The following is a 14470-nucleotide window of genomic DNA, read 5'->3' as shown; positions in this document are numbered from 1 at the left end:
CTATCCCACACTGTTTTCCTCTCAGCACCTCATCCCAGTCCCCCCTGTGCATGCTGGCTGCTTCCAGAGCTAAACCATTTAAAATGCCTTCATCCAGCTTCTGAGCTCTTATTTTGGTTCAGGTTTGCAGGTATCTATCTCGTAGTTTCCTGGAAAATGGAGTTTGTGTTTTGTTTCTCATTCTTTATACTGGTCGGGGATAATTTTAGAGGGAAGTAGGTGGAAACTACTTTCACTTCGTTTTAAGGCTGGAAATACTCTTTCTGAAGATGAATGAGAGTACAGGCGTTTGGTGTACATGAGAGGAGTGTTCTTCTATTTGTGATGGGTTCTTTTCGCTTAACACATTCATCAGCGAGTCCGTTTTATGAATTTCATACATGTGCTGGGTACTATCAGTTCTTGCTTTTCACCAATTTATAATCTTAGGATGCGATGTTTTTTTTTTTTTAAGTTTATTTATTTATTTTGAGAGAGAGAGAGAGAGAGGAGAGAGAGAGTATGTGCAGGTGGGGAAGGGGCAAAGAGAGGGAGAGAGAATCCCAAGCAGGCCCCGCACCACCAGAGCCCGATGCAGGGCTCGAGCTGCCAAACTGTGAGTTCATGACCTGAGCTGAAGTTGGACGCCCAACCAGCTGAGCCACCCAGGTGCCCCCAGGATGTAAGATGTTTTTATAAAAATGTAATTAACTTTTACCAGACTGAAGACACTAGTACCACCTGTGGAGTTAATAACACCTGGATATGATGTACGTTAGGCATCCTGTAGTTGCCTACAGTACGGAAGGGGCCACTTTGGCCTGCGCAGTCACAGGAGGCAGCATGAAGGCAGATGTCAGAAGGTGGGCTGGATTTTGATAAGCAGAGGGTCTGCTCACATAAGGTCTTTGCTGATAAGGACAGGGAGCAACAAGCAAAGGAATGGTGGTTAAAAAGTCGGGAGACAGAACTGGAGAGAACAGGTTGGTTAGGGTAGAGGTTCTGCAGTGGACAGTGAGTAGGTCAGGTGGACAATAGGTTGTGGGTGTCCTTTTGAGCCATAACAAGAGCTTTGCTGTGTTCTTTAAGAACTGAAGAGTTTAAAAAAAACATTTTTGTTAATGTTTGTTTATTTTTTGAGAGAGAGAGAGAGACAGACAGACAGACAGCACGAGCGGGGGAGGAGCAGAGAGAGAGGGAGACACAGAATGCGAAGCAGGCTCCAGGCTCTGAGTTGTCAGCACAGAGCCCGACGCGGGGCCCAAACTCACGAACTGTGAGATCATGACTTGAGCCAAAGTCAGACGCTCAACCAACTGAGCCACCCAGGTGCCCCAAGAGTTGTTTTTTTTAAGAGTAAATGATTGGTTGGGGAAAAAATTGTTCAAAAGGGGTGGAACCTATCTATAGGGAGGTGGAACTTCTTTTTTTTTTTTTTTTTTTTAAGGGAGATAGAACTTCTATCTCTGGTCTAGATGGCAGGAGATGAGAGACTGTTGGGTGCTAACAGTGGGAACTGAAAGGTAGGAATATATATCTACAGGAGATTATTTTAAAGGAAAAATTGGAGCTTGGGGGACAGCTTGCCTATAGAGGATGAGAATGCATCCCTGTTAGCTCACTTTGGCTCTAGATCAGATAAATGATGCTGTCATGGACGGGAGTGGAGAATGTTGGGAAGGGGACTTGTCTTAGGGGAAAGACGATGAGGACATTGGTGTGTTTTGGGTTTGAAGGGGTGTTGGGACTCTTCGCTGGAGAGGTCTATGTAGCAAGCACCTTGAGAAATAAGCATTTGGGGAGCTTCTTTTATAACAGTGGTGGTTCAGATTTTAAGATTAGAAGAACTCTTGAATAGGGAGAAAAGAGAAAGTAAAGGAAGAGTATATGGCAGAGCCCAGGACCATGTCTGAAGGGAACCTATCAGGGAATGGGTGGAGAAAGGTGAAAATTAGATAGTCCTGAGAACAGTGTGTGTGTGTGTGTGTGTGTGTGTGTGTGTGTGTGTGTGTGTGTGTGCATGTAGACGTGTTCCTACCCTCACGGAGGAAGAGAGAGCCTTGTAAGCAAATGCAATGAAAAGTGTCTCTGTAAGTACTGTATTACCCCCGACTCCCCAACAGGTAAGGAGCAGGCTGGCCCTAACCTCTGAAAGGTGAAGAGCCATGGGTGGGCGGATGGCAGGGAGCAGCACATGCTGGAGGGGGACGTGTTCTTCTTACCATAGCTTTCAGCACAGCAGAGCTCCCTGTGAGAGCAACAGTGTTGCTCTTACACATTGTCTGGGCTGATCCTGGACATTCCCAGTCTTTCCCAATGATTTGAATCCTAACTAACCCTTCTGTGTAAACAAGGGTGACTTCTTTCTCAAGCACTAGATGTTAATAGGTGATGGAAGAATGGAGTTGTGTCTTTGAAGAGCCCAGTAAATAACAAAGCATTGAACTCCTTTTAAATAACCACTTACAAGTAAGCTATAATTCTGGTTCCTAAATTAAATATGGTGATGGCTGAGCAGTTTTGGAGACAAAGACAGTTAACGTAGTAATCGTGGCTGTGGTAGAATTCTGGGCCACCAGTATATCAAGACAGACTTTTGCCTTTTTTTATGATGGGACCTGTCGGTGGATGAAAGCCCTTGACTGCAGACTAGTGTTGTGGTTCAGTCCCCACGCCACGCACAGACTTCCGAGCAGAAAGCCCTCTGTCATCACTGGCTAGTTTTTAGCATTTGTGGCTTGATCATTTGAGTTTGGATGTCCATATTGGAAACCTGTCAGTTCTTTTTGGAAAAGTGAATTGAGCCAATATTTATTAAAACTGAACTTCAAATATATGTCCCATTGATAATAGTTAGTATTCATCATTATTCTAAAAGGACATCTTGGGGATATGTGATAAATAGGACCTATTTTGCTTATTTTATTTGAATGATAACATGTTTGTTTATAATTGATGGGTAACCCACTTTTTTTTATCCCTTCTAACGGCCACTCTCAGCATTATGTCTTCTGTGCACAGGGAGACTCATGCACCTGTACGCGGTGTGCGTGGACTGCCTGGAAGGGGTTCACAAGATCATCTGCATCAAGTGTAAGTCGCGGTGGGACGGCAGCTGGCACCAGCTGGGCACCATGTACACCTACGACATCCTGGCCGCCTCTCCGTGCTGTCAGGTTGGTATTGGCCCCACAGAGCGAGCTGTGGATGATCTCCAGCTTCTTTTCTGTAGTCGGTGTAGAGGAGTTAGAGGCAGTGCTGTAGTTAGCTTGGGAGAGGAGGAGGAAGATAAGTGAACAATTCTAAGACTTCCCCAGAGTCCAGGGATGATGGCTGATTCACCAGTGTGAGGGAGTTGTTGCTGGAATACTCGGCAGCCACTCAAAGGGGTATGTAGAGTAATGTCTAATTCATAAGAAAGAGTTTTAGTATTTCAAGTCACAAAGGTACTTTATAAAATAGCATAATATGTATGGAAGTATGCTTCCATTTGTAAAAAAGGAGCTGCTGGCCTGTTAACCAGAGGTTGTTTCTGGATGGTGGGATGCTAAGTGGTTCCCTAAGTTTTCTTTTGCTGTATTTTCTTATGTTTGTATGATTAACGTATACTTAGGTTCTAGTAAGAAAAAAAAAGCTATTACTTAGGGGTGCCTGGGTGGCTCAGTCAGTTCAGTTGTCTGACTTCAGCTCAGGTCATGGTCTCATAGTTCATGGGTTCAAGCCCCTTCTTTAATAGAGAGGATTTTCTTTTGCTTTCTTCCTATGGGATAGTAAAGTTACCCAGGAACTGCCTGCTTTGTACAGTGTTGGGAGGTCAACATGAAAGATATGTAATCCATAAAGCACTGGTAAGAGGAAGCATTTTCCAAAACTTAGCTGCCACCAGGAAAAAGGGAAGTGGTAGCCTCTGAAAACATATTAATAAGTACATGGAAACACAGCAGACAAAAGAAATTTCTTGGAAGTATCTTGGTTTGTTTCCAAGTGCTTGGAGAAAAGAAAGCCTCGTTTTAGAATTCCTTGATATTCATGGGTAGGAGAGAATTTTCCTTGGCTCTTTGGCCAAGTCTGGCTTTCAATGTCAATAACTAGTACACACTTTATTGGTTACTACATAGTTTTGTATCTTTAGCATTATGGTTTGATTTTATAAAGAGAGTATCTTGTGATAACCTGTGTCGGTTGAATTAAAAGGTTGGCGGAGTGGGTTTTTCAGCTATATTTTGTCTCTACTAGTGCTCTCAGAAGAGAAGCACGGCCGTGAGAGACCTAGATGGCCATCCGTAGCCTGTCATTTGATTCCGGATAGGACTGACCACTTTTATGCTATTCTGATACATTGACCACATTTCCATTTTAAAATTCCATTAGCGTTGGAAATGAGATCTCATTAGCCTTTGAGTTCTGCACTGTAGCGTTTTGTAATATCCATCGTGCCGTGATGGCAGCTTTTGAGATGAGAGAAACAGGAGGCGGCGGCTTCTCTCTCTTTACACACATGAGAGAGGGTTCTCTTTTAAAGAAATAAGGAAATAAAAGAATTTGGGGCCTGTGCCTCATAGAATGTTGGTGCCGGGAAGGACCTGGGAGATCTAGTTTAGCCTCCTTGTTTTCCATACACAGAATAGACCTTTTTGCCCAGGTCTTTACAAATGTGTCACAGCCAGTCTGGTGTTCTTTCTACTAGACGCTTGAAAGGCAATGGGATTATTTCCTTATCTTTAGGGAGGAAAGCAGAATGGCATCCTGCCATACCCAATATTGGTACCCACTATGTATTTCTTCCTTAAAACTGTAAGCTCAGACTTTTATTTTATGGCCTCCTAGTAAAATGGAAAACATGTTTGATTACTCTTTGGCTTTAAAAAAATATCAATTAATTACAGTTCACTCTTGAACAACATAGGGGTTAAGGGCACTGATCCCCTGTGCAGTCGAAAATCCACTTACAACTTTTGACTCCCCAAATGCTTAACTACTAATAGTCTCCTACTGACCAGAAGCCTTACCGATAACATAAATAAGTAGCTGATTAACACATATTTTGTATATCATATGTATTGTATACTGTATTCTTACATTGAATAAGGTAGAGAAAAGATAATATTATAAAGAAAATAATAAGGGAGAGAAAATACATTTATAATACTGTATTGTATTTATTTAAACAAATCTGCTTATTTATAAGAGGACCCATGTAGTTCAACCTGGGTTGTTCAAGGGTCAACTGTTTATTCACCGGGATGGTACAAGTGTTAGACTGTATTAAGGAATCAAGGAAAGTCTTCTAATAAGGCTTTGAGCCAAAAATAAGCGATGGTTAGTTATTTGAAAGGAACAGCAGATTAAAGAGAATGATTAAAGAGAGAGGTTTGCCCAGAATTTCACTTTTGTTGTTCAGAGAGATTAATCAGCTAAAAGAGAATTGATCTTAGACTCCAGAAAAGTCGTCCATGTCACGACTAAACATGTGGGCTCTGGAGTAAGCTACTTTGTTCAGTTCCCAGCCTTTCTGCTTCCTAACTTTGTGGTCTTAGCCATGTTGCTCTCTCACTGTGTGCCTCAGTTTCTTCATCTAAAATTCACACGCCTCACAGGAGTGTGTTGAGCGCAAAATGAGATCATACTTTTTATTACATTTTTAGAATGACTCTAAATTGAGAGTCTGTTGTATTTATCATTTCTGGTTATTCACTTAAGTTCTTGGACCTTTTGCTGAAAGACTCTAGTCTTGTGCTGTCAGAGGCCCAGGCACGAATGAAGATCTGCTGTGCGGTGGTTTCCCAGAAGCCTCAGGATAAACATAGCACTTCTTCCTGGATCGTTAATTTTCCTTGAGTATTTTAGGGGGCATTTTATTTTTACATCAAAGGAAACAAGGGCAGTAAGGAGCAGAAAGAAATGATATGAAGTTTTAACCTAAACTCAGCATGTTCCCAGAAGCTTCATGAGGCTTTGAATGAGGGAAGTTGGCTTCAGCCACTCGGTACAATCCAGGGGAGGGGGTTTCCTGTTGTTACGGGAACTTTAGTGCAGACGTTCGGCAGTACAGGTTTGGAGCTGGCTTCGTACCAGTAGGTGGAAATGCTAGCGGTGTGCACATCCAGGGAGAAATGTTAAGAGTCAGTGCGTCGGACTGACGATGAGCAGTTGAGCATGCGTCTTAGGCTTTGCATAACCTGCTTTTGGCAATGAAAGGGACGCTTTGCTAAACTCTCGATCCGTTTCTCTGGCCTAGCAGTGTTGTATCGCGGTGTGGGTGACATTGACTGTGCTGTGAGACAGAAGGGCATCGTGGCTCACGCGTCTGTGTTTCCCCCCCAGGCCCGCCTGAACTGTAAGCACTGCGGGAAGCCTGTGATAGACGTACGGATCGGGATGCAGTACTTCTCCGAGTACAGCAATGTCCAGCAGTGTCCGCATTGTGGGAACCTGGACTACCATTTCGTGAAGCCATTTTCCTCCTTCAAAGTTCTCGAAGCTTATTGATGAAAGCTTTGCTTTAGTAGTAGCTATTTTATTGACCTTACTTCTTTATTACATATCTTTTATAGGGAGACATTCTGTGACATTACTTTCTTTTCTAATTTAAAGGAGAGTTCCTTTGTGTACATGTGCCACTGACATGGGGTTGGCCCCTTGCCCTCTCTTGACTCCTCAGTGTTAGTCTGTGGTCACGACCGGAGCCCAAACGGATAATCCTGTGAGTCTGGGCTAGCGGTTCACCATCACTAAGCGTCTCTCATGCAGCTTTGAAGGTGGTGGGGAGGATAGGGTGAAATTAGCAAAGGGATTATGTGGTTATAAACTAAAAGCATGGTAGGTGTTGGAAGGAAACTCCTGTTCCGATCTTGTTAACCGTCTCAAGACCCACTTCTGAGATCTTCCCGGGGCCTTGGGAAAAACACGTGATGTGTGAACGTGAGTCTGTGCCTGGGGAGCTGATAGTGGATTAGTCTGTCTTGGTTTAGTGTTCTGCACTGCGCACTGACCACATTATTTGCAAGTAGACCCGAGTGCTGTTTCTGTCACTGTTGTGACTTAGCAGTTGTCCTCCTGAAAATTATATCCGAATTATAAGACCTGTGAAAACTAATGGTGTTGCAAATATTTGTGGGTAAGTGACCTGTCACAGAGAATATGCTAAGTGAATTTGGAAGTGATACACAGTGACTCTAGGGAGGGGGCAAGATCAGGCAGAAAGAACCCTGTCATTTGAATTGTGTCTTTGAGGTTGGTCAGATGAGCCCTGAAGGAGAATCCATGAATAACATGATTTGGGTGGGTGTCGATTTATGTAGGTTGCACTGTTGAGGTGTCATCTGATGTCAGATCCTTCTTAGGGGTAATCTCACAGCCGTGGACCCTAACTGGTGAATTTCAGAGCCACCGTTACCATGCCTTACCTTCCACAAAACTGTTACGGCCACATTTTACCCATTTAATGCTGAGTTTCCCAAATCATAGGTTTGACCCTAGGAAGGAAAGGAAAAAATTGCTTTTGAGGATATGAGGAAAAGAATTTTAATATTTCTTTTTAAATGTGTTTCATTTTTCAAAACATTACCTGTTGTAACAGTATGTTTGAGAAGAGATCATTCTGAAGCTCTCTGTGATACTTCACTGTTAGTGAAAAAAGATGGTAATTTGTGTAACTCGATTAGTCAGAGCATTGGGCTTTCCAAAATACGGACGTGTGTTAATGGGAGCTTGATGGTTTAAATAGACGGGCACCTCATACCTGTATAGAATTGTAATTGGAATATGATCCCTCAAAAATGATTTGATAATTTCAAGTATTACACATGTAGGCTAATAGAATGCTGAAAATACAGTCATTTCATGGGCAGCCAAATTTGGGGTTATGTGAGCATTTTGTGTTATTCATTTGGTTTATACCTTTTTTTTTTTTTTTTCCCTCTCAGAAAGACAGCTGTTTTTCCTCTCAGAAGCATTTAGCTATTATTGCAAGCAAGTCTCCATTCTATTGTATGAAATATTTGATGTTTTGTTTGAGATAACAACATTAAAGAACCAGCATATTGACTAATATTCTTATCTTTCAGTTTGGATGATTGTAATTTGGTTTACTGCATCTGGTTTGGTGTTTGATGATCTGAAAAATTTCACAGTAGGGGGAAATGCCCAATGCCTTTAAGAAGTGGCAAATCGATATTGGTCTGACAGTATTTGATGCGACTTAAAAGGTCTATAGGACATAGCCCTTGCAAATTTGTCTTTAATACACAAAGCTGTAATTGTGAATTAACTGGTTCCCCCTTGGTTCTCTCATGTACCCAAGTATAAAAATTGGTTTCTCTTATCCTAAGAGTAGCATTTGGATTTCAGTTCTGAACTTAAAACATATAGTAAAATAAATGTCTATAATGCTGTTTTTTAATCCACCTAAAATTTTGTAGAGAAACCTGCTTATATTGTTGTTCTGGATCTTAAAATTGACACACTGACACATTCACAAGCTCCTAGTAGTCTAAAACTACCGTGAGTGTAGTGTCTGATGCATTCAGTATTTTCTCCTTATATTTGTTTTCTACTCTCTGAAAAGTAAGATGAGGAGTTTTCCCTGTAATTGGATAAAATTTGCTTTTGGCCTTTATTTGGATGACAAAGTTAGGATTCTGTGGATGCTGCAGTTATGTTAAAAGTCAAGGCACAGGTATCATCTGAGAGTATCTTTTGCCTTTAAGGCATCACGTTCTCCTCTAAAGTAGAGAATCTGGCTTATTTGAGAATAAAATATAATTGAGTATGCAACAATGTGGAGAATAAATCTTATTTTGGAAATGTGCTGACCTTGGTATTTTTGCCACACTTTGTCAAAGTACTTTGCTCTGGTGGAAATTGGAATAGGTCAAAAATGACCATTTTTGTTGTGGTTCGGATATTAAAGGACATTAGTCACACCAGAGATCCATTTTCTTTTTTTCTGATAAGTAGTGTTCAATAAAATGAACCACTTGTAAGTGATTAGTAATTTCAAAGTGAGTTTTCATCTGTTCTAACTCTTTTTTTTATTCATTTAGTTTTAAGCATTCTGTACCTGGAACAAATAAAATGTTACCTGCTTCATTCTAGTGAGAAACTCTTTCTGATGGTTTTATTACTTCCTCTTCAGGCTGACTCAGTTCTCCACTCCCTTCTGGTTGCATCTGAAGCAAGTGATAGATATACTGAGTTTATCAGCTGCTTGATTAAAAGATAGACATTGGCCATGAAATTGCAGAGTGGGATGAATTATTCCACTCTTAAGAAAGAGCTCTCCCCGGTCTTTACTTTCCAGTGTTTGCAAAAGAAGCTTATTTTCAGAATAAAAAGTATTTTCGTATCTGTTTGGGGGGAGATGACCTCATCAGGAAAGAATATTATTCGGTGTTGAAATACTAAAACTAACGGGTAGGCTGACATGTAACTTCTCAGACCGTGAGACCTAACTTGCTGCAGTCTTCTGTTTTGTCCTGTAAGACTGACGCTTAATGTACAGTCTGTTGTGCTGTGCCCGGATCAGGACCTCCACTCAGCTCTCCTCTTTGGTCTGCTGGTTGCAGCTCTTGAGCATTTTTAGTTGGAGGTTTGGGGAGGACTTGAGGAATAAGTGCTCCTGTTCAGTGTTTTCGTTCCTTTAATAGGATGCTGCCTAACCCAGCTCATCTCTGTGTCCTGTTGACTTTGTTATTATTCCAGGTAATGGAAAGAAAAAATAACGGATGGGCATCATTAAAACCAGCTCACAAATATATTCTTGTCAGTAAACATTTCTTGTCAAGATGTCTTGGATTGCACTTTTGTTGGGGGAAGAAAGTGTAAATAGTTAAAGAATGTTGATAAACCTGAAACATTTGGTTATGGAATTGTGTGTGGTGTTTGAAGGTTTCTGTTTGTGACATGTATGTATTAAAAATAATAAAATTTCAGAAACTAACACTGTATCTCTCTTCGGTGTGTCACTTTATTTGGGATTCAAGGTTTTTGAGCTTGGGGTTGTTTGATCAGAAGAGATCATAGGGAAGACCTGGGATTTTGATCACTGCTCAGGTAGCCATCCCACAATCACTGCTGCGGCTGATGAAAACTTCAAACTTAGAAAGCTGTGTGATGGCAGTGTGTCGCATGTAGCTGACCTCTGCAGTAAAATCACAAGGTTGGTTCCGTATGGATAGTCCACAGTTCTTGTTCTGGTTAGAGGGAATTCTACTGAATAGGTAGATAATCTTATTCTGCAGATTTTTCTTTGGTTCCCAGGCCTATACCAATTTTCATAATGAAAAGACTTGATCATGTGCTTCTTTATTGTAAAGAAATGAAAACTGAGTCGTAATTAAACTTATTGCTGAGTTTATGCACTGTGGTCAGGTGTCTTTTATGTTTTAAATCTCATTGTCCCTTTCATTTCAAATATTTTCAGCCAATGGGTTGGAATCCTCAAAAACGTTAGAACACGGGATAAGATGTGGAAATGTGGGTGAGGAAACTGTGTCCAGTCTGCCGGTGGATTCAAAGGCCTGTCTTACCATTTATTTACTACAGACATCATAGGCATAAATTTTACATAAGGGCCCAAGGCCCAAGGATATTGTGGTTTCTACTGGTGTAATTTATGTCAACAAAATTCCTTAGCAATTGTAAGAAAAATACGGTTCTCACCGTGGTAGAAAGAAACAGCTAAACAGTGACTGATTAGAATTAAGGTTAATGGAAGAAGAATCTTGTTTGTAGTGGTTGCCATTTCTTTAAATCTTATATTGTTTTTACTTAATTTTAGCAATCAGATTGCTAATTATTCAGGCTGTTTCTCTAGTAAAGCATTAAATTTTGGAAGAATAAAAAGCTGTTTGGAGCTCGTGTTCTTTTCATGTTAACTGACCATAGTTGGGATAAATCTTATTTGATGAATACAAAATACCTTTGAAGATAGTTCTGGCATTGCTAAGCCTCAGAGACAGCAAAATGAAAATTAACAAAGCACTTTGTTTTATGGAATTCAGTAGAATAACACTCTTTACATTTGTTGGTGCTCAACAAAAGGAATTGGCCACCATCGCACCATTTCCTGGTGATGGATACCATAGCCTAGGGGTTCTGATACACTTGATTGAAAATTTAGATCATATCTTAAAATCACATTTAGAGCCAGCTAGTCACATTTCTCATAAACCTAAAAGTGAAAACACACAGCCATAAAAGTCTAGAATTTAGGGATGCCAGAATTTGAAGCAAAGGCTATAGTTTTGATTGTATTCTCAATAGTGTATGTTTGTTAAGTTGCGTTGACTGTTGTACTCATTTTAGAGAGAAATGGAGACCCAGAGAATTTACATCTATATAATAAGTTCACATAGTCAATGGCCGAGAATATTAAGTCTGGGTTTCCTCTCCCTGGTCTTCCAAATGAGATCAATGGGTGGGTACTTTGTTTCCAGGTGAGAGATAACTTTGGGTTTGTTTTCACAAGGCAGTAGATTTAAAATGTATAGTAGCCCTCACTTTGGCTGCACAGGTGCTAAAATGGGAGTAATTCTGGAAGGTTTCACTGGGCCCTTGTATAAGGGTGACAAGTATGTTTGAAATCACCCCCTATTTTTAGAAAGAAGAAAAAAACCAAACAAACACTTTTATAAGAGGGAAGAATAATATGTGAAATCAGCAATTGTGTTTGCCTCATTTTTCATGCATTAATTTGTTGACCTCTGTTCCCTTTTGTAAGAGCATTGCTTGAGAGTGTAAGGGAACATTTTAACAGCCTGCACTTGGAGTCTATCATTTTATTCACGTTGGGATCTGACTTTGAGTTGTGTTTTGATTCAAATATGTCCAGCTGTCAGATTTGATAGCATTGGTCTCTGCAGTTTGGGTACGGTTTTCCTTTTTGACTAACTTTTCAAACAGTTGCTCTTGGTGTGTTTCATTTTCAGTTGCTCACTATTTTGTCCGAAGCTCTGGTATCTGGGAGTTCTTAAGTTGCTAAACCTGAGCACTGTATTGGTATCCCACACAGCCTTGGGGAGGAAAATGCTGGTTACATGTTTCTTTTAGAGACTTAAGATGTTTCACGGTGCAGGGGCTATCTCTTGAGCTAATAATTAGTGGTATTCCAAATTATTGCACAACCATGGGTTGGCAATCAGTGCCTTATACTTGTTGTTTTTACCCCATTAACAAATCACACATTTTTCTGAAGCTCATCAACCCAGCATGTGGTTGATGAAAAAAGTAAAGCTGAGGTGAAGCCCCTAGGCTAGGGTTTGTCTGAGGCTCTAGAAGCCCATGGCTCTAAGAAGAGAGTGGTTTGGGCAGGGAGCAAAATGGTGGCAGTCCTGGGGGCTACTGTGAATATTTCAAAAAGCTTAATGGAGTTGTAACATTGCCCACCATGACACTGCACGGGATATCTAAAAGGTCAATTTATTTTTGGCAGGAGTTTTGTCAACCTTGGTTATCTTGTGCTCAGAAACACTGGCAGTAGCCTGTGTCTCAGATGAATAATATATGAGGGCACAAATGAATTATTATCTAATAAGTGCTGTTTACCTCATAGACATAACCTTTCAGAGCAGGATACGGTCATGTTAGGTGGGGGGTGGTCTTTGGTGATGGCAGAGTTGGGAAAATGCCATTTTTTAGAAGTGTCTACACTTTTTTTTCTTTAATTTTTTCAAACATTCATTCTCAAGAGACTGAGAATTAGCAGGGGAGGGGCAGAGAGAGAGAGGGAGAACACAGAATCCGAAGCAGGCTCCAGGCTCTGAGCTGTCAGCACAGAACCCTACGTGGGGCTTGAACCCACGAACTCTGAGATCATGACCTGAGCCGAAGTCGGACACCCAACCGACTGAGCCACCCAGGTGCCCCAAGTTGAACTTTCTTAAAATTAAGGCTTCTCAAAGATATTAAGAGAATGAAGATGAGCTACAGACTAGAAGAAAAGGACTTGCATCCAGAATCTATGAAGAACTCCCAAAATGTAGTAAAAAAAAAAAAAAAAAAAAAAAAGGAAGAAGTTATTAAAATGAGCAAGTCAGTGATGATTCCATTTAATTCTTTAAAACAGGAGCATTTATACCAGATGCCTTTGGTCCCTGGTGTTTAATGGCTGTGACTCTGTCACTAAAATTTGTCTTTCTCATGACAAGGTTGGCTTGCTAAATGCTATTTAATTCAACATTTATTGAGCACACACTGTTTATTGAGCACACACTATGTGCACATGCTTTTTTGCTAAAAAAAAAAAAAATGTGACTATTCAGAAGGCTGATCTTCAGTAGCTGTGAAAATCTTTTAAAGACTCTTATTGAAGTCTAGTTTTGAAGTGTCATCCTGTGAGAGGTGACAAGCTCCTTGAGGTTATGTACACCTAAGATTGTTCTTGCTGAGAATTGCTGTGTTCATTGGTGATCTCCCCTAACACTGAAATGAATGTTTAAGTGTAGATCCTTTTTAAGAGAACTAATAGAGTTTCTTTTTTTTTTTCTTTAATTTTTTTTTTTCAACGTTTTTTATTTATTTTTGGGACAGAGAGAGACAGAGCATGAACGGGGGAGGGGCAGAGAGGGAGGGAGACACAGAATCGGAAACAGGCTCCAGACTCCGAGCCATCAGCCCAAAGCCTGACGCGGGGCTCGAAATCAGGGACCCTGAGATCGTGACCTGGCTGAAGTCGGACGCTTAACCGACTGCGCCACCCAGGCGCCCCACTAATAGAGTTTCTTAACAAAGCATTTGGCTTACGAGGTTTGCTTTTTTAGATTATGATTTTTATTAGGCCGAAAAAAGTCGAAAGAAATTTCACGCCGGGCATATCTCATTTACATTTTTGTCAGGCTTATTAATGCGTATGTAGCACGTTGTGTGTGGAGAAGCAAGAGCTTTTGGAAGAACTGTGTTGAAATCTCAATTATTTTCCAGATGTCTTTAATCTGGTGTCTGTGTAGGCAGGATATGGGCTGTGATTCTTATTCTTTTGAAATTGGGACTTTAACATTAAGCATTTCTGTGATGTGTAGTGTAGGAAGTACTAATGTTTTATTATAGCTTTGGGGATACAAACATTACAGAAGAGGTAACAGGCATTTTCTGTTGCTGTTGCTAAAAACTTAATGATTTCTCTTTATTTTTTTTTTAATCTTTTTTTAAGTTTATTTATTTATTGGGCAGGGGGGAAAGAGAGGGGGAGAAGAGAGAATCCCAAGCAGGCTCCTCATTGTCTGTGCAGAGCCTGAGGTGGGGCTCAAACCCAAGAACGGCGGGATCACGACCTGAGCCAAAGTCAGACGCTCAACTAGCTGAGCTACCCAGGTACCCCACTTTATGATTTCGCTTAAAGCTGATACGCATATTTGGATTTGCCTTCGTTGACAGTTTTAAGAAAATACCTGTAGCAAATTATCTAAGCGATGTGAGAAAGCTTATTCAAAATTGCTGTTTTAAAATTGGAAAGATGATTTTACCTAAAAAGAAAAATGTTTAAAATAGTCAA

At 40.6% G+C, this 14470-nt stretch overlaps 1 protein-coding gene across 3 annotated transcripts in view; it reads left to right on the top strand.

Moving 5' to 3' along the window:
- Nucleotides 1–9926, top strand: part of HECA (hdc homolog, cell cycle regulator) — a 51239-nt gene extending 41313 nt beyond the window's left edge. For 2 of the 3 annotated variants that reach the window (XM_047101716.1, XM_047101717.1), the window contains 2 exons: nt 3001–3155; nt 6304–9926. In XM_047101716.1, the coding sequence (XP_046957672.1) occupies nt 3001–3155; nt 6304–6468 (320 nt within the window). In that variant the 3' untranslated portion in view covers nt 6469–9926. Of the gene's footprint in view, nt 1–2979; nt 3156–6303 lie in introns of all 3 variants that reach the window. The other variant, XM_047101714.1, reaches the window with a different exon arrangement.
- The last annotated feature ends 4544 nt before the right edge of the window (nt 9927–14470 follow it).

The sequence above is a fragment of the Lynx rufus genome, unplaced genomic scaffold (genome assembly GCF_022079265.1).
Source record: "Lynx rufus isolate CCGP_SWC_20201006 ecotype Redwood Valley unplaced genomic scaffold, mLynRuf1.p SCAF_6, whole genome shotgun sequence".
NCBI lineage: Eukaryota > Metazoa > Chordata > Mammalia > Carnivora > Felidae > Lynx > Lynx rufus.
Note: the sequence above shows the minus strand (reverse complement) of the source record. Positions and strands in the feature narration are given on the sequence as shown.